Source organism: Rana temporaria, assembly GCF_905171775.1.
Source record: "Rana temporaria chromosome 2 unlocalized genomic scaffold, aRanTem1.1 chr2f, whole genome shotgun sequence".
Taxonomy (NCBI): Eukaryota; Metazoa; Chordata; class Amphibia; order Anura; family Ranidae; genus Rana; species Rana temporaria.
Window position 1 is genome coordinate 339,484 of NW_024404411.1, and position 27,816 is coordinate 367,299.

At 47.9% G+C, this 27,816-nt stretch overlaps 2 protein-coding genes across 2 annotated transcripts in view; one reads left to right on the forward strand and one right to left on the reverse strand.

The window, feature by feature from the left end:
• Positions 1-491: 491 nt before the first annotated feature.
• Positions 492-17,246, reverse strand: LOC120921580 (zinc finger protein 300-like). Its single transcript, XM_040334081.1, has 2 exons — positions 17,085-17,246; positions 492-2,034 (listed from the first exon to the last, which is right to left on the reverse strand). The coding sequence occupies exon 2, from the start codon at positions 1,728-1,730 to the stop codon at positions 681-683; it is 1,050 nt and encodes a 349-aa protein (XP_040190015.1). The 5' UTR covers positions 1,731-2,034; positions 17,085-17,246; the 3' UTR covers positions 492-680.
• Positions 17,247-24,036: 6,790 nt separating this feature from the next.
• The window catches only part of LOC120921575 (zinc finger protein 271-like), a 33,296-nt gene continuing 29,516 nt past the window's right edge, over positions 24,037-27,816 (forward strand). Inside the window, exon 1 of the mRNA XM_040334074.1 lies at positions 24,037-24,102. The gene's annotated coding sequence lies outside the window, so the exon portion shown is untranslated. The remainder of the gene's footprint in view (positions 24,103-27,816) is intronic.

Here is a 27,816-nt window from a genome sequence, read left to right on the forward strand (position 1 = left end):
TGGAGCACTCAAGATTGACCGACATAGCAAGAGCCAGCAGACCCTGTAAAGGACTCTCCCACTGAGGCTTCAGAGGGTTAGCAAGATGCTACTTAACCATTATCCAATCTCTGGTACTAAGACAGTGTTAGGCCTCGTACACACGATAGGTTAACCAGAGGACAATGGTCTGATGGACCGTTTTCATCGGTCAAAACCGATCGTGTGTGGGCCCCATAGGTTAAAAAAAGCCAACTTGCTATAAATTTAACCGATGGATTCCTAACCGATAGGTCAAAACCGATCGTTAGTAGGCACAATGATCGGTTAAAAATCCATGCATGCTCAGAATCAAGTCGACACATGCTTGGAAGCGTTGAACTTCGTTTTTTTCAGCATGTCGCTGTGTTTTACGTCACCGCATTCTGACACGATCGGTTATTTAACCTATGGTGCGTAGGCGTGACGGATCATCAGTCAGCTTAATCGGTTAACCTAGGACAACGGTCCTTCAGACCTTTCTCATCGGATGGACTGATCGTGTGTACGAGGCTTTAAGGTACCAGCTCGGAAACGGGCAATGAAGAAAACACTTGGGAACGCAGCGCAGTTAGTGAAGGACGAGCATGCATTACATGTTCAGTCAAAGCTCCATAAAAATGGAGAATGATGAAAATCCTAAGGAAACAAACATAGTTCAGTCATTGAGGATTCTCCAAAATAATTGTCAAATTGTCTCCGGTGTGGACATTTGAGTGTAGGAGGAGTTCTCGCTGGGTTGTAAGATCTTTGATAAATTCTGAACACCGATTGGGTCTCTTTTTAATGTGAATCCACTGGTGTGAGCTAAGATCTGACTTCTGTCTAAAAGCTTTATCACATTCAGAACACTGATACGGCCTCTCTCCGGTGTGAATCCTCTGATGTATGATAAGGTGTTCACTTGCAGTAAAAGCTTTGTCACATTCTGAACACTGATATGGTCTCTCTCCAGTGTGAATTCTCTGGTGTCTGATAAGGTCTTGCTTCGTTGTAAAAGCTTTGTCACATTCTGAACATGGATATGGCCTTTCTCCAGTGTGAATCCTCTGGTGTGTGATAAGGTGTGACTTATCCGAAAAATATTTTTTACACACAAAACACTGAAACGGCTTCTCTTTAGTGTGGACCCTCTCGTGTAGGATAAAGTGGTCCTTCCTTGTAAAAGCTTTTTCACATTGCGAACACTGATAAAGCTTCTCTCCGGTGTGAATCCTCTGGTGTGTGGTAAGCTTGCTCTCAGTTGTAAAAGCTTTGCCACATTCAGAACATGGATATGGCTTCTCTCCAGTGTGAATCCACTGGTGTGTGTTAAGCCTTATCTTGGATACAAAAGATTTGTCACATTGAGAACACGGATACGGCTTATCTCCGGTGTGAATCACCTGGTGACTGCTCAGCTGTGACCTTGATTTAAAAGCTTTATCACATTCAGAACACTGAAATGGTTTCTCTCCAGTGTGAATCCTCTGGTGTGTGATAAAATTTGCCTTCACTCTAAAATCTTTGCCACAATCTGAACAATGATGCAGCTTCGCTCCGGTGTGAACGCTCATGTGCAAGTTAAGACTACTCTTCTGTGAAAAAGCTCTGTCACATTCGGGACACTCATATGGCTTCTCTCCAGTGTGAACCCTCTGGTGGTTGACAAGATTTGACTTGGTTGCAAAAGCTTTGTCACATTCAGAACACGGAAATGGCTTCTCCTCCATTGTGAACCTGATGTGTGATGATCTTTCCCTTCACTGTAAAATCCTTTATCACAATCCAAAAATGGCTTCTCTTGCGTAGGAATGGTTTGGACTATAAAGCCATTGTCACCTCTAGAACATTGAAATTACTTTTCTCCTGTTGCCCTGAGGCTGGATCAATGTTTTTTTTCTGCGTGAATCTGCCAATGAACTGCAAAAAAAAAAAAAAGTATTTCAGTCACTTAAGACTTCCCATATGGCTTGCATGTGACTTTGTAGTATTTATGAAGACCAACATGACCAAGAACATGGTTCATTAATCCACCTGTAAACAAACAAAAAAAAGTCAGAATTCTATGAATAACGTTGCTTTCTATTTCTAAACTTTCATTGTTATATACAATATGTCGAAAAGGCATATGCGTATGATTTAGAGAAAGTGACATTAGAAAAAAAATACAAGCCGGCTGGGATTCCCCTCAACATCCATACTAGACCCTTATCAAGGGTCTGGTATGAATTGTAAGAGAGATCCCTCCCCCCCCCCCAAAATCCATAAAAGATCCTTATCTAGGTCAGCATCCTGGTTGTACAGGAAAGTGGGATCCTCAATCGCCTCTTTATAGAGAGATCTGTGGTCAAGAAGAGCCCAAATCTCTCTGTAACAGGAGGGCCCGTGGAACCCAGGAGCTCTTAGAAAGCAGGAGCCAGAAAATAATGGACATTCAGAATATATCTTGGACTACCTGAGATGGGACGGTTATGTAATTATTATCCACAATATATTCCAGGATATCTGTTGTGACGGATCTCAGATACCCCAGGTGGGCACATCCGCCAGACCTGTGTCTCCTGTCCTCCAAACGCACCCGCAGATTCGCCATAACCAGCCCTTAACCCCTCGATCACGAGACAATCCACACAGGTGTTGAGGGTTAGACATGCAGAGCACAAACTGTTTATTAAATCCAAGACATACAGTTTTACACACAGTTAGGGACACTCCCCTTAGCCTTGTCAAAGAGGGGATGGGGACAAGGAACAACCAATGGGAACTGAACATTGAACTGAACTGAACATTTGTACATTGAAACAGTCTACAGATAAACATAATGAGATTATGGTAAGCAGGCAGCCTCTCAATACACATCCCATGCGGAGAGACGTCTCAATTAGACACAGCAACAAGGGGGGGGGGGTGGGGGAGAAGGGCTGTAGCATTACATTACATTATCTCAATGCCAGCTTGTCCTTAGGTCTCCAGTAGCTCCTGGGCCATAATCTGTGGGTAACAGGCCCGCCCACAGTCCCTTCCAAAAACACAGTGACAGTGGGTTCTGTCATGTCTGTAAAGAACTAATTGCTGTTTGTTGATTCTGAACTCAAACAGGTTAATTGAAAGCTGTTAATGTCATCACCTCCAGCTACCTGGCTGCCCATGTAATGTAAATTTAATCCAGACTAACTTCTAAGGATCTTTCATTGTGGCTTGTGCTAATTGACCCTGTATTGTGTAAAGGAGTCCTGTGATAAAGTGTATTGTAAGTTAACAGACAGCCTAAATGGTCAAGTGTCTCATGTAAATTAGGTGAGGTCCCATAGTCAGGATGTCTGCTAAAGAGATGTATTGAGGATGATGTGTATTGGGGGGGGGGGGGGGGGGCTCGTTAGGTAAACGTGTGATGTTGTGGGTGGAGTTGGGTCATTGTTCATTTGGTTACTGCAGTATCCTAAAATTGTATACAAGAGCCTGTATTTCTCAATAAAGGGTCAGACCTGCTTGAACTTCATACATAGTGTCGTCTCGTCTCTGGGGAAGAATTATTATCTTGTTCGCCTGATTGTGAAGTGTCGGTAGCTGCCTTGTGTTCGGTAAGGGAATATCCTAAACGGCTTTAACCCCTGTCCCATTTGGGGTGCTGTTACACTCTCCTCTACCCTTTAAATACAAAAGATAAAAAAAAAAAAAAAAAAAACACCTTAACCCTAGAATGGAAGTTGTCATTATGATGTTGTTCTGTTACTGTTACACGCGATCGGAAATTCCGACAAAAAAAAAACATGGATTTTTTTCCCGAAGGATGTTGGCTCAAAACTTGTTGCATACACATGGTCACACAAATGTCAGAAATTCCGAACGTCAAGAATGCAGTGACGTACGATGAGCCAAGATCAATGCATGCATGTTTTTTTTTGCGCCAGAATTGCATACAGAGGATCGGAATTTCCAACAAGAACTTTTCTTGTCGGAAAATTTGAGAACCAGCTCTCAAATTTTTGTTGTCGGAAATTCCGACAGCAAATGTCCGATGACGCCTACACACGGTTGGAATTTCCGACCATAAGCTCACATCGGACATTTGTTGTCAGAATTTCCGATCGTGTGTATGCAGTCATAAGACCATAGAGGTGATCAATGACTACCTGGCCTCTGTGAACCTCTATGGCAAGCCGCACGGCCTGTCAGATCGTTTCTCGGGTGTGCCAGTAAGCCAATTAGTTGGTAGAACTGCTTTCATGAGAAAGCCAGTTGGCGCCTGAAAAAGTTTAAATAAAATACCATTTGCAAACTACAACGTATATATACGTATTGCAGTCGGCAAATGTGTATGGGGTCGATTTACGAAAGGGAAATCCACTCTACACTACAAGTGCACTTGCAAGCGCAGTCGCTGTAGATCTGAGGGAAGCTAATTTATTTTGTGCCTGTTTTTAAAGAATTAAAAATAATTTGTTTTGACCACACGGCTGCCTGGTGATCCTGGGCCCCCCCCCCCCCACATCTTGCTGAGAAAGCCATTAAAATATAAAGGCTGATATTTAAATGCCTGCTTTGTATGTCTTGGGTTAGAGAGGCACAGGCACTAACAGAGGGATGGAGGAGGCAATAAGAGCTCTGGTTCAGGCCTCTGTGGAAGCCAACCGCCACCACAAGAAAGCTTAGGAATGCCAAAACCAGACCTTGGCCCTACGGATACACGTTCAGCAGGCCCAGGTAGCACAGCTCTAGGTAGGTGCAGAGGGAGTCTGTGCAGACCCAATTTGTCACTCTGGTGGAGCATCTGAAGATTGCGGTTGTCCTAGCACTCCAGTGATGGAGAGGGCCAGTTATTTCCTGCAAAAGCTAACTCCCTGTGCTAATGTGCAAGCATTCAACATTGACAGTGTTCAAACACATGGCCAAGAGAGAGGGGTGGCCTCAGAACCAGTGGGTTAGTCTCACGATCAAATTCCTGTCAGGGGAACTGCAGAAGGCCTACTATGACCTGCCACCAAGGATTATGCAATGCTAAACAGGAGAGATCTTGGCCCACCTTGGAGTGACTGTTGCTGTTCCGGGCAGACCCAATACATTGTTGGAGGTATCAGGCCACCCAGTCACCATGTCCCAAAAGCAGCTACAACTTGCCACAAAGTGGCTACAGCCAGAGAAGTTGAAAAAAAACTCAGGATTGTGGAACGGGTCATTGTGGACCACTACTTGAGGGCGCTGACTAGTGAGCGTCAGCGTTGGGTCAGGCATGGGGAACCCTAGTCGATGGACCTACTGGTGGAATGGTACACCATGGTGGAGAAACTACTTGGATCTGCCAAATCCCGAGGAGCAGTACTAGTGCAGATAACAAGGCCATCACTAAACCTGTGAACCAGCTTTCACAAGTCAAGGGGGCTACCACTCCAGTGTGAGCTCTGCGCTGGCATGAAAAAAATGAGAACATGCTGTGCTGGCGATTTTACTCCCGAGGTCCAGGGTCCCGAGGTCCAGTGTCCCTGCAGGAGAAACCCATGGAATGCAGAGCAATATGGAGAGTACCCTGTGCTGCCAACCTTGATATGAGTAAATAGCAATTTAAATATGATGGAGTGTCCCTCTCCATCGATCTTTTGGGACAGATGGGACCTTTTGGGAGAAGTCAGGAGCAACCAGCACTGGATATCGCCATAAGGCTGTTTTTTAAGCTCCCAAAAAGTCTCTTCAGCCTTTTCATTCCACTTGACCATGACTGACTTCTTATGCCTCATACACACGACCGTTTTCCTCGACAGAATCCATCAAGAAACTTGGTGGCAGAGCTTTTTTGCCAAGGAAAACGGTCGTGTGCATGTTTTTCATCGAGAAAACTGACGTGGAACTCGACGAGAAAAAAAGAGAACAAGTTCTCTTTTTCCTCGTCGTGTTTCTCGTCTGGCTGGTTTTCGACAAGAAACACGTTTGTGTGTATGCTTAGAAACCCGCGCATGCTCAGAATAAAGCATGAGACGGGAGCGCACCTTCGGTAAAAGTAGCGTTTGTAATGGAGATAACACATTTGTCACGCTGTAACAGACTGAAAAGTGCAAGTCGTCTCTTACCAAACTTTTACTTAACACGCAGTAACATGAGATTAGCAAAAGCAGCCCCAAGGGTTGTGCCAGTGGAACCGAACTTCCCCTTTATAGTGCCGTCGTATGTGTTGTACGTCACCGCGTTTGACAACGAGGAGATTTGGTCTTGACAGTGTGTACACAAAGAAAGCTTGTCAAGATTCTCGACAAGCCTGACAAGGAACTCGTCTAGGAAAATGATGTTTCTTTTACGTCGAGTTCCTCGGTTGTGTGTACGAGGCTTTACTCTTATACTCAAGACAGACAGTGCATCAATAGTGGCAAAGTTGATGACAAATGGAGGGTAGTACCCAACTATGCCTAGGAACACTCGGACCTCTTTGTGACAGGGCAAGACCTAGCCTGACTAGCATCTAACTTGTTCATCTGAGGCATCACCAAATCCCTACCCACAATGTACCCCATATACTTGGTCTCTTCCAATACAATGGCACACTTTAATGGATTAACAGTGAACCCTTCCTGCTTTTTTTTTTTAATACAAAACACTTTTATCGAGAAGTAAGAAACAATGAAATCAAAAAGAGACCTCATATAAGAGAAATTGAATACACTGCATGTACATGACTCAGACTTTGAGGTACATATGATGAATAAATCAAATCATAAGTGCCCTACTAGGACCAGAAACCCTCCCGCTTTAAAGAGTACAACACAGCCTGAACTCAGGGAAGATGGGACTTCCAGTCAGTACTGAAGAAAAAGATGTCACCAAATAAACAGAGGAGCATTTCCAATGAGGGTGTAGTATTTTATCCATCACCCTCTGAAAAGTAGCCAGGGTGGAATGCGTATTGAAATGCTATTCCATTTATATAGGAAGTGACCCTCTTGAGTGGAGAATGGCGTCTTATTTCTGGCTTACTTGGTGAAAGGTATCTGCCAAGTACCCCTTAAGGGGCTAAACCGGTCTATTGGTTCATCTACTCGGGGCATCAAATATGAATCAAACTTTGATACCTCATTGAGCTTTCTGAAATCATTACAAAACCACAGAGTCCCATTAGGTATGGGTACCAACACAACTGGGCTTCTACTTTCACTCTGCGACTCCTCAATGATATCAAGTTTAAGCATTTTCCAAACTCCCCCGATACTGCTTTCCTATGTGCCTTGGGAATACGATGGGGGTTTTACTCAGACCTTCACATTAGGCTCTGTAACAATGTCATGTTCAGTCACCCTGGTAAGACCTGGTAGAGTACTGAAAAGATTTCCCTATTACCCTTTAAAAAAACTTTTTTACCTGCTCAGTTTGTAACTTTGACAGGGTGGTGTTAACCAGACCCGGTACAAGGGGTGGGCGCCCTGGGTGGAGTGTGAGAGGGGGCGGGTTATTGGCAGGCATGCTATGCCAGGCATCACTAAATGACGGCCCGTGGTCCACGTCCGGCCCAACCTGCTACTCTTTATGGACCGTCGCGATCGCGCCATTTAATCGCCGCTTTTGTCCCCAGCCTCCTCCGCTATCATTATCAGGAGTAGAGAGGAGCGGACGGCAGGAGGCGGGACAATTCTGCACTGGGGGCGGGACCAGCACTGCGTGGAGAGCGGTAGCTGCCTGTCACGTTAATCGGGAGGTGATTGGCTGCTAGGAGGCGGTTCTAGCAGCCAATCAACAGTTCGCTAATATGAAAAGTCAACCCGGCAGCTCCCGTGCCCCGCCCAGTGCTGCTGTGCCTTCAGTTTAGGATTGTCCCGTCCCTGCTGCTCTCCGCTCTGTGAAAGGTAGGAAAGTGAAGGGAGGAAAATATATGGAACTGTGAAGGATGGGAAGCGGGGGAATGGGGGCAGTGCTGTGTGGGGGGGGGGCATGTAAAGGGGGAATACTGTGTGTGTGGGGTGATATGTAACACAGTTTACCATCTTCGTCCTGGGCACCAAATGGCCTTGTCCCAGCACTGGTGGCAACTCAGACTAGGTCCACCCCTACAGGGGGGTCTGTGAATTAACTTGAGCTACAGAGAGCTACTTGCCCTCTGTCTTTCCAGGGTTTTAATATATTCAAGTGGAAGATTTGCTAAGAAGTTTGCTTCCCAGGTTTACCACCTCCCCGGCCAGGTGGCAGGGGCCATTGAACTTGTTCTCCACTTTGGATATGAGCACAGTGACCTGGTCCCCAACCTGAAAAGGCCTAAGTTTGGTGGACAGGTTGTACACCCGGATCTGCTTATTTTGCCTTCTGTAAATGCTCCTTTACCAAAAGTCATCACCTTAGCAATTCTTACCCTTGATTGGGTGATATCCTCTACCACTCTTATCTGAAAAGAGTTGGGTTTCCGAGATCTATTCAACCTGGTTAATCAGCCCTTGTGTTCTTCACCTATACACAAAATCAAACTGAGAGAACCTGGACAATGCTTGAGGAACCTGCCGATGGCATTTACAAGCACCCACCACACATTTTGACCAGCTCATCCATCTCAGCGTGCACATGTCTGCTATCACCTTTGATATGAACGGGGTGATTTGGTATGTCAAGATTTATTTAGGGAATCCGGTTCTTAAGAATGTTAACCACTTCCCGACTGGGCCATAGCTGAAAGACGGCTAGTTCTGGGAGGGCATTCCAGGGACATCCTTCCGAAACATGCGCTTACCGCATGCCCCCTGGGGCACGCACATGGACCCGACGCATCATGGATCGTGGTAAAGGGCCAATGACAGCGGCCCTTTACCACGTGATCGCTCTGGCCAATGATGGAGCGATCACACATGTTAAAGCGGGGGTTCCACGCAAATACGTTTTTTTTTTTTTTTTAATATTAGTCTCCCGCTGTTCACATAGCATATCGTTTACTCACCAGTCCCATTATTGCAGCCGCCAGGATTTTCATTTCTCTGAAAAAGACATTTTATAAAAATGCAAGATGGACATTTCCATCTTAGTTGTGGGCACTCTGAAGCCCTCCAGCATTTACTTCCGGGATTTCCATGAGTTAAAATGGCGGAATTGTATCCTCCCTCGTAACATGACCGGCTGCAGAGTCATGTGACGTCTAAAATCTCGCGAGAATTGCTCTGCTGCTGGTCAAAACAATATTCTCATGGTCAGCGTGACGAGACACTGGTCATCAATCCCATGAATCAATGCGGCGATCGGAGACCAAGCGACACGCCCAGTACCGCACGATTGAAACCAGGAAGTGCCTGGTTCATGAGCAAGATATAAAAAGGTATGGAAACGTTATTACATTTTTTTAACTGCGAACTGTGAATGGACATACTGAGCACTTTTGTTTAAGGAGAAGTTATAAATTAGGGTGAACCTCCACTTTAACAATCCGGGTCTTGCAGGGGTTCAGCTCTCTCCTCTCACTGATACAGCATGCAAAGACCGAGATCGAATGAAACACAGCAAGTCTTATTGATTTTTACTGTGCTTCACAGTGCCCACCAGTGCCACTAGAGCATGGGTGCTCAACCTGTGGCTCTCCAGCTGTTGCAAAACTACAATTCCCATAATGCCTCAGCCTTTGGGAGACATGCTTGTACCCAGGGCCGATCCGAGACGGGGTGCACAGGGTGCGCTGCACCCAGGCGCCAGAGGGGAGGGGCGTCAAAGTTTTAGGAGCACTGTGTGGAACAGAGGTGGGGGCAGGGCCGTCTTACTGAGCGGGCAGTGCCCAGGGGCCACAAGTGCTGATGGGGCCCCATCAGGGCTGGTTCCGATCTAGGAATGTTGCAGTACGTAGTACTGTGCAGCTTCCAGCCGGAGCTGACAGAGACTGAGAGTCTTATGATCTGACAGAGTGCAGTTATTTGTACCCTCCCCTTTCTCTCAGCGCGCCTTATTCAAGTTCCTCACAGGAGAGGCTGAGAGGGGGAGGAGCCATGCAGCCTGCAGTGGAGGATGGAGTTCAGCCTATCCTAAGGTAAGCTGAACAACAGGCCACTGACAGGACTGTGTGCATATCTTAGTGGGGAGGGGGAGAGGAGGATGGGCTCTGTGTAGCAGGCTCCTGCTGTTACACAAGATCGTTTTTATGTGTGGCTGTGAACTGCTCTGCTTCTAAAGGGAGAATGTTTTCTGAGATCTCCCCCAATCTCTATTACACCTCCCTGTCCTACTCCCTACCCATTATCTGCTCACCAGGCACAGCCTCCTCTCCTGTATGACCACCTCATGTGTCAGGCTGTGGCACTACAAATCCCAGCATGCCAGGAGAGGGGAGGCAGGAGCAATGTCACAGATCAGGCTGGTTTTGTAGACGAAAAGTGCTGGTGTTGTATAGTGTGTTTTATGAAATGTATGATAATTATATATTTGATTATTACGCTTGATGGTCTTAAGGTGTTTATTCATATATTTTTTTGTAAGTAGTGAGCAGATTTGGTGTGTAAGTGCATTGGAGTTTTTTTATTAGTCTATAATGGAAAGAGTGTTGGGGGAGGTGGATGGACAGAGAGATGGAAATAATGAGGAGTGAGTTAGGATCCTTTCACACGTTCAGGTCTGTCAGTTTTTCAGGCGGACCTGACAGGACGCTCCATTCATCTCTATGGAGTGACGGATGTCAGTGGTGACATGTCCGCTGACATCCAAATCCGCTAATCCAGGTGGATGGAAACCCTATTTTCCATCCCTCTGGCAGATGGGATGAAAACGGACAGGAGGATCTGTTTTCATCCAATCCCTCATAGAGGAGCGCGGAGCTCTAAAAGGTCCATCTCTCCACTGTGTGCAGAGACGGACCTGTCATCTGTCGGCTCAACGAAGCGATCCCTGCTGAGCAAGCGAAGTCCATGAAAACTGACGTGTGTGTGTGTCTTTTGTTACAGTGGCTGACCGGGCGAATCAAATCCAAGCTCTGTGACAGCAGGATATTGCTCTTCTGTGTGATCCAGGGGCACTGGTAGGCTGCAATTGGTGGGCACTAATAAGGCTACATTTGGTGGGCACTGATAGGCTGCAATTGGTGGGCACTAATAAGGCTACATTTGGTGGGCACTGGTAGGCTGCAATTGGTGGGTACTAATAAGGCTACATTTGGTGGGCACTGGTAGGCTGCAATTGGTGGGCACTGGTAGGCTACAATTGTGAGCAATGGTAGACTGCATTTTTATGGGCACTGATAAGGCTGCATTTGATGGGCACTGGTGAGGCTGCATTTGATGGGCACTGGTGAGGCTGCATTAATCTCCTGTACCATGTCTGCAGTCTCTGACCATCTCCTGTATTATGTCTGGGGGGGTCTTTCTAAACAGACTCTCTAACAGAGGCCCTCTCTGTGTCCATTAAAGAGACCCCCCCCCCCTCTAGGTCCAATAAAGTACTCTGCTTCTCTTTCTGTATTTTTTTTTTTTTTAAGAGATCATGTAAGGATCCCAGTGTAACGATAACTCCTTAGGGGAGCATCTCTGTGTTTGAATCGTTGCCATAGAAACATTTGTAAAGGGGGAGGAGTTAGTAAGGTGACCACGCCCTTGTAGGGGCGCCTTAAATATTTCTGCACCCAGGCGCATGTGACCCTAGGATCGGCCCTGCTTGTACCTGTCAGCGGCTTGCAATGCCTCATGGGAATTGTAGTTCCGCAACAGCTGGAGAGCCACAGGTTGAGCACCCATGCACTAGAGTGTCCATCAGTGCCACATCAGTGAGTTACAGTGCTCATCTGTGCCCCACATTTCATATGACTGCTAAACCCTGCCAAAGGGTAGCACTGAGAGCCTCATTATTACATGTCATTTCGGAAGCCAAGGTGCGAAACTGAACTGCATATTGACTAACAGTCATGCTGCCTTGATGAAGCTGAATGAGAGCTCCAGCAGCGGATTAGGCCCTGCCTGGCACATCAAAGGTTGCGAGAAGTCAGAGAGACTTGAAACCCTAGCCTTGGCACTCTCACAGTGGCAAGGCCCAAGCTAGAGCATCAGCAGAAAAGAGTGATATCATGTGCACCATCTTGGAACAATCATTAGGGAAATTAGAAAAGGCAAAGTGAATCGAGCACCGATTGATGAAGCGCCGACAAGCTTTAGGATCACCAGAAAAGTGAGGCAGTGGAGGCAGATGAAGTTTCAAAAAGGACTACCCTCCACTGGGGGAGGGACAGCGGGAAATGGAACAAGAGCTAGAACATAGGGTGAGGAAGTGGACAAGACCTGTAGCTGATTCAAATGGAAGGAAGGTTCCTGCAGACGACATTGCATAATTCATTTTTGATAGGCCTGCTGGACAAACTGCGCCAAACTCTGCGCCAAAAACCGACATTGCTCCAGAAGAGACTGCAGTGTCTCCCAGGAGCCTGAGCAAACTGACAAGGGTCTGTGGTAGCGAGCCCTTGTAGATCGCCAACTCTGGATTCCCCAGGATGTGGCATCTATCCCCAGCTTGCTTCTTCACCGGAGCCCCTGGTGGTGGGAATGGATTTGCAGCAAGCTGGAACCAGGTCGTAGTCCCCAGGAATGCCCAAACGGACGATGCAGAGACCACTCACGTGTGCAGAGTACAAATAGCAGGAGACAACAGGAAATCCAGGAGACAAGACAAGGTCAGGACATGCAGCAAACAAACACAGACGGTGAACGAAGCCAGGGTCGGTACACGGGTAGTCAAGCACAGGATACACAAGTAACAAGTGAACAGGAGCTCAGAGAACTGTGAAGTTGCTCAGGCTACACTGGACAGGTCTTATACTGGCAAGCAAACTAGCAGGGAGGCAGGAAGTGGTGCAAGGGAAGGAAATGAAAGCCCACATAATGCTCATAGCCTAACCACACACGAAGGGTAGAAAAGGCAATGCAACCAGGAGGTAAGAATACACAGGCAGGAAACTCCAGATTAACTTGCGACAATGCCATGTGTTTGACTATTCCTTGCCTATTAGCCAGAACTGATTTTTAACTTTCAGCTCTCAGACTTTACTCAATGGGGCTCAAATTCGGCACACAAATTTTATTAACGATCTTCGCACCTGCGCTGAACTCAACTTTGTCTCCCCACTAGGGATGAGCTCCGGTGTGTTCGCACACTCCACGTCCAGAGCCCGCCAGGAAGTCGGCACTGCGCTAATCACTGGCAGTGAGACATTTCCCGATCTCTGCAGCCGAGCCTGCCTGTGATTAGTGCAGCGCCGACTTCCTGGCGGGCTCTGGACGTGGAGTGTGTGAACACACCGGAGCTCATCCCTGCTCACTACTTATTAGAAGAGATAACAGCCACAAAAAAAATGATAGTGGCTGGACAGAATATAAGCACCTTGGTGAGGCCGCAATTTAAGAGAAAGATATGATGCCGGTTTAATCCTGAGAGACAATCAGATCTTTATCTGAGACAATAGCCAGGATTTCTTTAACCATTGCTGGACAATACATAAGCAGCGTATAAAGGGAGGGAGGGGTGAGGCAGGTTTTTATCTTAAAACACAAACTAGAGAAAATAGACACAAATATTATAGTGTCTAGACCAGGGGTCTCCAAACTTTCTAAACAATTGGCCAGATTATTGTCCTTCAGATGTTAGGGGAGCCGAACTGTGGTCCCCCGAGAGTAGCAAATGCCCAGAGTACATGGGAGTAAACAATGCTTCTGACTTTGTGCCCATTGGGATTACAAAAAAAAAAAAAAAAAAGACATTGCACCTCTGGTCAGTAGGAGTAGTGTGCCATCACCTGTATTGGAGGCATAGTAGTGCCCCATTGCTGGTATCAGTGGGGGATGGTATAGTGCCCCATTGCTGGTATCAGTGAGGAGGATAGTGCCCCATTGCTGGTATCAGTGAGGAGGATAGTGCCCCATTGCTGGTATGAGTAAGAGGGGGGGGAATAATTCCCCATTCCTGGTGTCAGTGGTGGGGAGATAGTTCCCCATTGCAGTTATCAGTGATGGGAAAATTCCCCATTGCTGGTATCAGTGGGGGGGAAAGCTGTAAAATAAAAAAAAAAAAGGCAAAAGAAGACAAGAAATGTGAAAAGACGAGAATAAAAAGGACAAACTGGGAATCCATGCTCTCCATACATAACAGTTGGGGGAACAACCAAAACAGGAAAAGAAAAACAACAAAGAAAAATACATAAGAGAAGTGATTGGTGTTGGAGGTCAGGTGACATAAGATGTTGTAGCGACTTGCTCTTTCTGAGCCGGTGTCTTGTCGAGCTAGATCCCCTATCGATATGGTTCCCTGCTTGACAGACGAAGCTCACGGAAATCTCCAAACCTGATCAGCTGTACACGGCGCATGCGCGGCATCCAGGCTCATTCCTTAACATCCCCGTGGACTTGGAGGATGTTTAAAAAAGAGCCAGGAGGCCGAGCGAGCGCAGCGAGGACGTGAGGCCGACTGGCCACTTACAGCGAATTCCACGTCACCCTGGACCTGTTGCTACAGCTGATCAGGTTCAGTGATTCCCGTCGGCTCGGATCGCGCCTGCGCAGTCAAGGGGGGGAACCATCCCGATAGGAGGAACCATATTGGCAGATCACCAGCGCTGTTGTAAATTTAGAGGGAAGTCTGAGCGTTAGTTTACTCAGACATGTGTGATTTTCAGCAAATTTGGTTTCTGTTCCAGCCATGGCTGTGCCGTGAGTGACCACTATTGTTCGCCTGGGGTGTAGTTGTTACTCCAGGCCAAGGGTGGCAGCAGCTAGGTCAAGGTGATTTGAGTATTCTCCCTCGGCAGCCAATCAGTGGGGTTGATCGACCGGCTGTGCATGCTGAGGAGGGGTACTTAAGGGACAGACGTCACTGGACTGGGGTCGTCAATCCTGAGTCTGTGGTCCCACCACCCCCGTGCGTGGCCCTCCTGGCCGGGGGTGCGTGTTGCTGTATTCCTGGCTTCGGGACCCCGTTGGTCCGGGGTTGTGATCTTCTGAGTAGGCCCAGTATAGGGAGACGCATTGGAAGGTGATCCTGTGCTGTCCGTCCTGAGGGAGGAAGCCGCTTGACGAAGGACCTATCTTGGAGAGGACCGAGTACGAGGCTGGTGTCTCAGGAGAGGCCTTGAACTTCATGGAAGGATGCAACGTTTACTGAAAGGCTTGATGGTGATCGCCTGTCAGCAAGGCAGGTCTTAGGGTGGTGGGGGCCACTGGGCTTAATAATCGAAGGGGCCCCCTGGAGACGATAAGCGGGGGGTGAGTTGTTATCGCCGACCGATCATAGTTGTTGAGGAGGGGTGGGGGGGGGGCTGGATCTGCCGACCGACCTATCGAAGATCAAAGTTGTTGAGCTGGGGGGGCAGTGCGCAGACCGATCATACTTGTTGAGGGGGAGGATCTGCTGACCGGCTGATCAAAGTTGTTGAGGAGGGGTGTGGGGGGGGGGGCTGGATCTGCCGACTGACCTATCGAAGATCAAAGTTGTTGAGCTGGGGGGGGGGGGCAGTGCGCAGACCGATCATACTTGTTGAGGGGGAGGATCTGCTGACCAAAGTTGTTGAGGAGGGGTGGGGGGGGGGCTGGATCTGCCGACCGACCTATCGAAGATCGAAGTTGTTGAGCTGGGGGGGGGGCAGTGCGCAGACCGCTTATACTTGTTGAGGGGGAGGATCTGCTGACCGGCTGATCAAAGTTGTTGAGCGGGGGGCCTAAACGGACTTCTTACCTCTTCCCAGGGCCGCCTTCAGTAATTTTGAAGCCCTTACACAGCTGCAATGAAGGGGCCCCCTGGAGCATCAAAGTTGTTGAGCGGGTGGGCTGTGGGGCTCCCGAGAATTACATATATACCGAAGTTGTTGAGCGGGGGGGGGGTGGCAAAAAATGCCGCGAACGGGGGATTGGCGTAAAATTGCGGAAGGGGGTTGCTGCGATTGCTGCGAAATTGCGGGAGGGGGTTGCCGCGATTGCCAGGAGTGGGGGATTGGCGTGATTGCCCCAAAATTGCGGGAGGGGATTTCCGCCAACGGGGGGTTTCCGCGATTGGTCCTGGGGCCCCCTATTGGGTGGGGCCCATGGGCTTGAGCCCAGTCAAGCCCAATGCTAAGTCCGGCCCTGCCGGTCAGTTTCAAGTTCTACAAGAAGTTACTCTGGAGAGATCCGGGTGCTGAATCCCGTACTGCGAGGATTCTGGACCGAAAAGCGTCTCCATCTGAGGGAAGGTCTGTGGCAGAGACTGGACCGTTTTCCGTGCGTCACCCCGGCTGCTAGGCCAGTGAGAGAAACCAATCCGGGGGAGCAATACCCACTCTGGCTGGAGTGTTGATGAAAGTCGTGTCGCTGGAAGCGGGAGTGTTTCCGGATTGAAACTACGCACCTGAACCTACCGACCTACCTACCTCTTACGCTTCCACCTCGTCATTCACTTCTCTTATCTTTCTATCGAGTTCCGCAAATAAATCTTAGAAAAAGAAGTGTAAAGCGCGGACATCGAACTTTCTCAGCTCTCATCCGTTACCCTGGACGGCGAGGAAATAGAGGTAACACGCCGCCCGAAAATATCCAGCAGCTGCTTCGGGGGTAGTGCTACAATGTGATTGGGTGAATGTCGGGAAGTTGGGTGCCCCTCGTAGCAGATTGTGAAGATCAGATAGTGATCGATGAGATGGTTCCACGGCGTCACCGGACATCACTGACACTAGAGGAGAGGAAATCCTCCCCGCTTTCGTCTTCATTCCTCACAGAGGAGATCCGGGACCCGATGTTCCTTCATCTCCTGTACTTACCATGGTGGGGGAGGGGAGAGGTAGTGTGTGTGTGTAGGGGGGGGGGGGGGTAATCTGGGTGTGTGGGGGAGGGGAGAGCTAGGGGGATCTAACAATCTAACACAGTGCAGACACACTTTCTTTTCTAATACTATAGGATAGAACAATTACCATACCGGGGGAGGGGTATCGGGACAGAGTGTAATGTTTCTCTTGGGACGTTCAGTGTGAAAAGTTCTCCATCGCCTGATTGTGTTTTCAGTCTCTTCTGTTCTGCACCCCACCCCCACATCCTTTCATTTCTCCCATCCCCCATAGTGACCCCACCTTACCCCCCCCCCATGATTTCTTTCTCCCCTCCCCATCCCAGTGTCCCCCCTGTACCCCCCTCCATGTTCCCCCATCTTACCCGATCTCTCCGGAAGTTTCTTCTTCAGCTTCTTGTCTGTCTCTGACTGCAAAGTCATGTGACAGGAGGGGGTGTCCTCCATGTTCTTGTATATCAGAGAGCAGGAAGGGATTCCTCCATTTTCTTGTATCTCAGAGAGCAGGAAGGGATTCCTCCATTTTCTTGTAGCTCAGAGAGCAGGAAGGGATTCCTCCATTTTCTTGTAGCTCAGAGAGCAGGAAGGGATTCCTCCATTTTCTTGTATCTCAGAGAGCAGGAAGGGATTCCTCCATTTTCTTGTAGCTCAGAGAGCAGGAAGGGATTCCTCCATTTTCTTGTAGCTCAGAGAGCAGGAAGGGATTCCTCCATTTTCTTGTATCTCAGAGAGCAGGAAGGGATTCCTCCATTTTCTTGTAGCTCAGAGAGCAGGAAGGGATTCCTCCATTTTCTTGTAGCTCAGAGAGAGGGGGAGGAGTGTCCTCCATATTCTTTGTTGTTTACAATTTAATTGCTGCTTATCAATCCAGACTATAGCACTCGAACCTAGCGCAGTTGTCCCCACTCTTTTTTACATATCCCAGTGTGCATTGCTTCAAATGACGTCGCAAGGACGTCATTGGTTTCGACGTGAACGTAAATTACGTCCAGCCCTATTCGCGAACGACTTACGCAAACGACGCAAAAAATTCAAATTTCGAAGCGGGAACAACGTCCATACTTAAAGCGGATGTTCCGCCAAAAAAAATATTAAAAGCCAGCAGCTACAAATACTGCAGCTGCTGACTTTTAATATTAGGACACTTACCTGTCCTGGAGTGCAGCGCCGTCCGCAGCAGATGACGAGCGATCGCTCGTCACCCTGCTGCTCCCCCCTCCATCCACGCTGAGGGAACCAGGAAGTGAAGCGCTGCGGCTTCACTGCCCGGTTCCCTACGGCGCATGCGCGAGTCGCGCCGCGCCCGCCGATTGGCTCCCGCTGTGTGCTGGGAGCCGAGTGTTCCCAGCACACAACGCAGTGACGCAATGCCCTTCTTTTGCCCGTGAATGCCGGAAGTGGGTGCAAATACCTGTCTTTAGACAGGTATCTGCACCCCCCTCCCCCCTGAAAGGTGTAAAATGTGACACCGGAGGGGGGGCGGGTTCCGATCAGCGGGACTTCACTTTAGGGTGGAGAACCGCTTTAACATTAGCTGCGCCACCTAATAGCAGGAGCAACGTTACGCCAAAAAACCCTTACGCAAACAACGTAAAAAAACTACCGCCGGGCGCATGTACGTTTGTGAATCGGCGTAACTAGGTAATTTGCATTCTCTACGCCGAAAACGATGGAAGTGCCACCTAGCGGCCAGCGTGAGAATGCACCCTAAGATACGACGGCTTAAGAGACTTATAAAAAAAAAAAAAAAAAAAAATGATCACAATTAAAAGAGCATGAATGCACAATTAAAACAATCACAAACAGCGCTAAAAGTGATAGTTCTGGTGTAAATGCTCAAGGCACCACTAATACACTATAAAACAATATTGTATGAAGGAAAGCAGTCAGTAGAGGTAAAGTCCCATAAAAAGATGTGGTTCACTTTAAGAAAGGACAGACAGCGTAGCACCTTCCACCCGAACTCCTTAAAAGACACCGCGTGGGACAAAATGAGCCCCCTCTGGGGTACACACTTACCAAAAAGTAAGTTATATCAGGCGATGTATATAAAACTCCAGACTGGTATAAATCCTTTAAACAGGGTAATCAAAAGAATCTGTATGGAGGCTCCCAATTAATCCAAAAAAAGACAAAAACAGTGCCATAGCATAATTCCGTTTTTAATGGGTTAAAAATATAAATAGCCCACAGATATGAAAAACCCTTCAAACATTACACGTACAATATAAAAGATAAACAAGCGCATAGTCACCAACTCCTGTATGCTAGGTAGAGCGTCGTGCTGGTCCTATTACAGTCTCAGAGAGACTAGCAAACGTTGGTTCCAACCGAGGCCCTGGTGGAGCGCAAGCATCACTTCCTGAGCGTCGTGAGTAGCCACGCCCTGACGCGTTTCGTCATAAGACTTCAACAGAGGGCGTGGCCTCACGACGCAATCCACCAAGTTAAATACATGTTGCTCTCACAGGCACACCAATCGCCGTAGAGACGAGGGCGGGCAAAGGTGCTTAACCCGCCCCCTGACTCGTAAAACCACGGCGTGCGGGGGCGAGTGATAGATATCCCAAGAAAACTACAACATCCGTCATGCACTGCCACACACAGGAGCCATAATTAACGGTGACACCGGAAATAGGGGTGGTAGACAGTGCACGGAAGTAAACATGTAATTTGAACATAATAGTAAACTAATAAGGCTATTAAGAGCACTAAAATGTCGTATGATGATATATAATCAACAACCAAAAACGGATGTCATATACTCATACAATGTGAGAACTTCACTGAATAAAATTACATTATATCTATATAAATATATATGTTACATATTAAAACATGTGCATTAATACCATTAAAATATACATTAATAACTGTAATCATTTTATAAATATATTTAAAATTTGGAAATGACTTAACAATAAAACGTCTCAATAATAAAGAGTGATCCCATTTTAAGTAATATAGAACATAATGTGCAATGATAGATAGACCACAGCTAGTATAGCACCATCTTGTGGTAAGCAGATATATGGCAAAAATATCAACCTTACACTAAAAGCACAGGGGAATGTGACCATAATTTGCTATTTAACCTGTATCGAAAAATTTCGGTGATCTTCCAAGAAAAACACAACTAAAACAGGAAAGAAAGAGCCGAACTAAGAAGGAGCAGGCAAATGATAAAGCAAAAATGACACTTAACCACTTAATATGGGAACATAAAGGGAAAAAAATGAGTCAACAGCCACAACTCAAATTGACCAATTAATACATACTATCAGAAATCACTAATAAAACAATTAATGTCTAGCTCGATGTTCAAGCCCCTAGGGGCGAGAGTATCGGCCGAAAAGATCCATTGGGTTTCTCTCTTTGATAAATCCCTGACCAGATTGCTTCCTCTCCATGTTGGTTTCAAATGGTCCACACCCCAGAACATTAGACCACTCGGGTCTTGATTATGGAACAACTTAAAATGAAGCGAAACATTGTGGTCTTTAAAACCCAATAAAATATTGGCGATATGCTCTCCAATGCGCACCTTAAGTTGGCGTTTAGTCCGCCCTATATAGAGGAGCCCACAGGGGCACTGAAGAGCATACACCACATGTGTGGTGTTACATGTAATAAATTCGCCAATGGTGAATTCCTTGTTATTGGCACTTGAGGTAAATTTCTTTACTGCTTTCATAGGCCGATTAGCTTCCCGGCAGGCTCTGCATTTGCGACATGCAAAAAAACCATCGCAATCCCAGAAGCTCGATGGCCTGATAGGGGGATCAAGTACCTTACGAACCAGCTTATCGGCAAAACTCTGGGCTTTTCTATAAATAAAGCCGGGTTTCTCAGGTAGGACAGCCATTAACACCTTATCCATAAGCAATACATGCCAATGATCAGAAAAAATTGCCTCGACTTCTCTATATTGGGCATGATACCCTGATATAAAATTCCATTCGTGGTTATTCAGTGGCCTATTCAGAGTTCTGTCTGCGAGGAACACCTCTCTAGGTTGTGCGGCTAATTCACATATAATAGTATCAAGCCCATTTTTCTTATACCCCTTCTCTAGGAACTTTCCCTTTATGATTTCTGCCTGATCTAAAAAATCTGTGGTGTCAGTGCAGTTTCTCCTTATTCGGGTTAGTTGTCCTTTTGGAATATTTTTTAGCCACATCGGGTGGTGTCCACTGCACATAGGGAGATAGCTATTTGAATCTGTCGCTTTAAAGTAGGCCTTTGTGGATAGTCCTGAACCGGTCCTAATAATTTCCAAATCCAGAAAATTCACTCTATCCTTACTAATAGTGCTAGTGAGCACAATATTATTAGTGTTAGAGTTAAGCTCATCCAGAAAAGCATGTAGCGTAGTGAGAGGGCCATCCCAGATAAGCAGAAGATCGTCTATATATCTCCTGTAAAACAGGAGAGAAGGACGTGTAACTGAAAAGATGACTTTATCCTCCCATTCACTCATGAACATATTAGCTATGCTCGGGGCAAATCGAGCCCCCATAGCTACTCCCCGGCATTGGGAATAAAACTGGCCTCCAAACCAAAAAAAGTTATGTCCTAAACAAAAGTCCAATGCATTTCTCAAAAACACCTTTTTATTATGGGAGATGTCTTCACGTTGACTCAAGCTCCAATTAAGTGCCAGGAGGGCATCATCGTGCTGAATCACGGTATAGAGTGATGTGACATCTGATGTAACAAGGTATACTTCCTCCCTGTTGGTCAAATTAATTTCCTGGAGTAATTGTAGAAGACTTTTTGTATCCTTCAAATAAGCTCTCGTATGTATAACACTCGTCTGCAGATAGAGGTCCAGGTATTGACCTAACCGGGATGTAAGCGAGCCTAGCCCATTGACGATAGGTCGACCTGGAGGGCATTGGGTACTTTTATGAATCTTTGGGAGAGTATAGATCGTGGGAATTCTGTTAAAGCTTGGTAACAGATATTTTTTCTCACGATTATTCAACACTCCAGATTTAAAACCCATATTAACGAGTTTATTCAAATCAATCAATATGACATCCGGTTTTGGTTGTTGATTATATATCATCATACGACATTTTAGTGCTCTTAATAGCCTTATTAGTTTACTATTATGTTCAAATTACATGTTTACTTCCGTGCACTGTCTACCACCCCTATTTCCGGTGTCACCGTTAATTATGGCTCCTGTGTGTGGCAGTGCATGACGGATGTTGTAGTTTTCTTGGGATATCTATCACTCGCCCCCGCACGCCGTGGTTTTACGAGTCAGGGGGCGGGTTAAGCACCTTTGCCCGCCCTCGTCTCTACGGCGATTGGTGTGCCTGTGAGAGCAACATGTATTTAACTTGGTGGATTGCGTCGTGAGGCCACGCCCTCTGTCGAAGTCTTATGACGAAACGCGTCAGGGCGTGGCTACTCACGACGCTCAGGAAGTGACGCTTGCGCTCCACCAGGGCCTCGGTTGGAACCAACGTTTGCTAGTCTCTCTGAGACTGTAATAGGACCAGCACGACGCTCTACCTAGCATACAGGAGTTGGTGACTATGCGCTTGTTTATCTTTTATATTGTACGTGTAATGTTTGAAGGGTTTTTCATATCTGTGGGCTATTTATATTTTTAACCCATTAAAAACGGAATTATGCTATGGCACTGTTTTTGTCTTTTTTTGGATTAATTGGGAGCCTCCATACAGATTCTTTTGATTACCCTGTTTGAAGGATTTATACCAGTCTGGAGTTTTATATACATCGCCTGATATAACTTACTTTTTGGTAAGTGTGTACCCCAGAGGGGGCTCATTTTGTCCCACGCGGTGTCTTTTAAGGAGTTCGGGTGGAAGGTGCTACGCTGTCTGTCCTTTCTTAAAGTGAACCACATCTTTTTATGGGACTTTACCTCTACTGACTGCTTTCCTTCATACAATATTGTTTTATAGTGTATTAGTGGTGCCTTGAGCATTTACACCAGAACTATCACTTTTAGCGCTGTTTGTGATTGTTTTAATTGTGCATTCATGCTCTTTTAATTGTGATCATTTTTTTTTTTATCGTGTCTTTATTGTTTTAAACGGCTGCTCCCATCATCGTAGTATACAGATTCTCTGTCATCTACGTTCTTTCAGTTATTGGCTTATTGCAATCAGCTTATATCCGGGTTTGGCGCTGGGAGGTGTTCTGTAGGCCTTCAGTACACTTTTTTCGTTTTTTAAGAGACTTATGCCAGTTGTATCTTAGGCTAATGTCGGCGTATTTTGTTTTCTGAATACAGAAAGAAGGTACGCCGGCGCAGCTTTGAATTTACGTGGCGTATCTATGGATACACCGGTGTAAATCGTTGCTGAATCTAGCCCATCGTGTCAATACAGGAAGATTGAATCTCTGAGCTACAAGAAAATGGAGGACACCCCTCCCCCTCTCTGAGCTACAAGAAAATGGAGGACACCCCTCCCCTCTCTGAGCTCTAATAAAATGGAGGACACCCCCTCCCCTTTTCTGATCTACAAGAAAATGGAGGACACTCCTTCCCCCTCTCTGATCTACAAGAAAATGGAGGACACTCCCTCCCCCTCTCTGATCTACCAGAAAATAGAGGACACCCCTCCCCCTCTCTGAGCTACAACAAAATGGAGGACACCCCTACCCCTCTCTGATCTACAAGAAAATGGAGGACACCCCTCCCCCTCTCTGAGCTACAAGAAAATGGAGGACACCCCTCCCCCATGGAGACAGTGGGGTTGATTTACTAAAGGCAAATCCACTGTGCATTACAAGTGCACTAGTAATTGCAGTCGCTGTAGATCTGAGGGGGACATACAAGGACAATAATAAGCAGCATTTTTGCTTGTACATGATTGGATGATAGAAATCCGCAGAGCTTCCCCTCATTTCAGATCTACAGCGACTGCAGTTCTAAGGTGACGTGTAGTGCACAGTATATTTCCCTTTAGTAAATCAACCGCATTGTATATAAAGGAGGAAGATCTTCATCAATGGACACATTTCTTCTAATCAATCAGAAGTCATTGTGTCATTACAGGGAGATTGAATCTCTGAGCCACAAGAAAATGGAGGAAGCCCCTCCCCCTCTCTGAGCCACAAGAAAATGGAGGACACCCCCCCCCCCCCCTCTCTGAGCTACAAGAAAATGGAGGAAGCCCCACCCCCCTCTCTGAGCTACAAGAAAATGGAGGAAGCCCCACCCCCTCTCTGAGCTACAATAAAATGGAGGACACTCCCCCCTCTCTGAGCTACAAGAAAATGGAGGAATCCCTTCCTGCTCTCTGATATACAAGAAAATGGAGGCCTCCCCCTCCTGTCACATGACGTTGCAGTCAGAGACAGACAAGAAGCTGAAGAAGAAACTTCCGGAGAGATCGGGTAAGATGGGGGGTACAGGGGGGACACTGGGATGGGGAGGGGAGAAAGAAATCATGGTGGGGGGGTAATGTGGGGTCACTATGGGGGATGGGAGAGATGAAAGGATGTGGGGGTGGGGGTGCAGAACAGAAGAGACTGAAAACACAATCAGGCGATGGAGAACTTTTCACACTGAACGTCCCGAGAGAAACATTACACTCTGTCCCATCCCGGCTCCATCCACCCCCCCCCCGATCCCATCCCGGCTCTATCCACCCCCCGATCCCATCCTGGCTCTATCCACCCCCCAATCCCATCCCGGCTCCATCTACCACCCGATCACATCCCGGCTCTATCCACCCCCCAATCCCATCCCGGCTCTATCCACCCCCGATCCCATCCCGGCTCTATCCACCCCCCAATCCCATTGGGCTCTATCCACCCCCCAATCCCATCCCGGCTCCATCTACCACCCGATCACATCCCGGCTCTGTCCACCCCCCGATCCCATCCCGGCTCTATCCACCCCCCGATCACATCCCGACTCTATCCACCCCCCGATCCCATCCCAGGTCTATCCACCCCCCGATCCCATCCCAGGTCTATCCACCCCCCGATCCCATCCCAGCTCTATCCACCCCCCGATCACATCCCGGCTCCATCTACCACCCCGTTCCCATCCCGACTCCATTTAACCCCCAATCCCATCCTGGCTCTATCCACCCCCCCCAATCACATCCCGGCTCCATCCACCCCTCTTGATCCCATCCCGGCTCCATTTATTATATATATAGAAATAAAATCGATTTTTAATGAGTGTGTATGTATGTGTGTGTGTATATATATAAATATAACACACACACACACACCAATATAAATGGATATGTTGCATGTGTCAAAAAAAGAAAGCGATAAGAAAAAATATACATGACTTCCATGTGTGTATCCAGTGAATGTGCTTTTTGTTGCCTCCCTGGTGTCACACATAGTGAAATGGTAAGGCGATCAAGCTCTTCCGATTATGTAATCCAGGTGTGGGGGGCGGGTCCACAACCAACGTCGAATGAGAATGGGAGTTGACAGTGGTGATCCATCACCGGCGCAAGCGCCAAAGTGGAGCCATGGCAACCCCATCTCCGGCGTGAGATGGACAAAGGACGTCCCTGTATTGCGGCGTCAAAAGACGCCACAAACAGGTCGTAACATGACGCTGATGCGTAGGAGGGCCCCCCGCCAATGTCTGAGGAGAGACTCAGAAGGGAAGCCCTGCTACGCATCGCAACTCCAGAATTAAGACAAGAAACGGGCCAGCCTCAGTGTGGATGAAGTCATATAGAAGAACAGAGGCCCAGTAGAAAAATATTTTGATGTAGAAGTAAATTGTAATTAGAAAAAAGGGGCGTGGTATCAAATGGTATAAAGGCCTTGGCAGGTAATTTATATAGAATCTGGTGTGGAGCCAGGATGGGTTTGGGGGATGAATGGAGCCGGGATGGGATCAGGGGGGTGAATGAAGCTGGGATGGGATTGGGGTGGTGGATGGAGCCAGGTTGGGATCAGGGGGTGGGAATAAATGGAGCCGGGTTGGGATCAGGGGGGGTGGATGGAGCAGGGATGGGATTGGGGGTGAATGAAACTGGGATAAGATCAGGGGGTGGGTGAAGACGGGATGTGATCAGGGTGGTGAATGGAGCCGGGATAGGATCGGGGTGGTGGATGGAGCCGGGTTGGGATCAGGGGGGTGGATGGAGCAGGGATGGGATTGGGGGTGAAGGCTGGATGTGATCAGGGTGGTGAATCAAGCCAGGATGGGATCGGGGTGGTGGATGGAGCCAGGTTGGGATCAGGGGGTGGACAGAGCTAAGATGGTATCAGGGGGTGGACGGAGCTAAGATGGGATCAGGGGGTGGGAATAAATGGAGCCGGGTTGGGATCGGGGGGTGAATGAAACTGGGAGAAGATCAGGTGGTGGGTGAAGACGAGATGTGATCAGGGTGGTGAATGGAGCCGGCATAGGATCGGGGTGGTGGATGGAGCCGGGTTGGGATCGGGGGTGGACGGAGCTAAGATGAGATCAGGGGGTGGACAGAGCTGAGATGGGATGGGGGATACAGTAAATGGAGCCGGGATAGGATCGGGGTGGTGGATGGAGCCGGGATGAGATCGGGGGGTGAATTAAGCTGGAATGGTTTCGGTGGATGAATGGAGCTGGATTGGGATCAGGGGGGTGAATGAAGCTGGGATGGGATTGGGTGGGTGGATGGAGCCAGGTTGGGATCGGGGGGTGGACGGAGCTAAGATGGGGTCAGGGGGTGGACAGAGCTGAGATGGGATGGGGGGATACAGTAAATGGAGCCGGGATGGGATCAGGGTGGTGGACGGAGCTGGGTTGAGATGGGGTGGATGGAGCCGGGATGAGATCGGGGGGTGAATTAAGCTGGAATGGTTTTGGGGGATGAATGAAGCTGGATTGGGATCAGGGGGGTGAATGAAGCTGGGATGGGATTGGGGGGGGGTGGATGGAGCTAAGATGGGATCAGGGGGGTGGACGGAGCTGAGATGGGATTGGGGGATACAGTAAATGGAGCCGGGATGGGATCGGGGTGGTGGACGGAGCTGGGTTGGGATGGGGTGGATGGAGCCGGGATGAGATCGGGGGGTGAATTAAGCTGGAATGGTTTTGGGGATGAATGAAGCTGGATTGGGATCAGGGGGGTGAATGAAGCTGGGATGGGATTGGGGGGGGGGGGGGGTGGATGGAGCTAAGATGGGATGGGGGGATACAGTAAATGGAGCCGGGATGGGATCGGGGTGGTGGATGGAGCCGGGATGAGATCGGGGGGTGAATTAAGCTGGAATGGTTTCGGGGGATGAATGGAGCTGGATTGGGATCAGGGGGGTGAATGAAGCTGGGATGGGATTGGGGGGGGGGGTGGATGGAGCTGGGATGTCAAACAATTTCGGTAGCAAGTGCAAAAGTATCATTCCAGAAGGCTTGGAGTATCGGGCACGTCCACCTGATATGAAAGTGTGCACCTCGTTCCGAACAGCCTCTAAAACAGAGAGCTGAGTAGGAGGGTGCAAATTGTGGCTGTTCTAGAAGGCACTGGGTACTCGCTATACCATCAAAGTCATGGTTCCCAGCAGCTGCAGGCAACTTCTGGCTGGAAGGTGATTGGCTAAGCCTACTTCCTCTACATAAGCCAGGATGGAGGGAATTTTATGCTGATGACAGAGATCCCGCGTTCTCCCGCATATCCAGCTTTGCCTCCTGGTAAATTAGTGTCTGGACCGACTCCAACTGACTCTTCTCCTAGTTTCTGAGTCATCCAAACTTCGGCAGAGTCACCACCACTAATGCCGCGTACACACGATCGGAAATTCCCACAAGAAAACCGTGGATTTTTTTTCTGACAGAAATTTGGCTGTAACTTGTGTTGCATACACACGGTCACACAAAGGTTGAGTGAGTGACTTGAATAGCGCTGCAAATGCGAACTAAATCGCCTCAAGGCGCTTATTCCATCCGGTGTCGTCCTGATCCTTCGGAAGAGGTGGGTCTTACGTTTTTTTCGGAAGGCCCGATGGTTTTCCTCCATGCGGATGTCTGTGGGTAGAACGTTCCAGAGCCGTGGTCCTTGGACTGCAAATCTTTGTTTTCCCTTCGATTTGTAGCGGGACTTGGGGATGTGGAGGAGGTTTTGGTTAGATGATCGGAGAGTGCGATGGGGGGTG

Excerpts from the sequence above, each read along its gene's own strand:
- LOC120921580 (XM_040334081.1), bottom strand. The coding sequence starts at position 1,730 with ATGGAGGAGAAGCCATTTCCGTGTTCTGAATGTGACAAAGCTTTTGCA.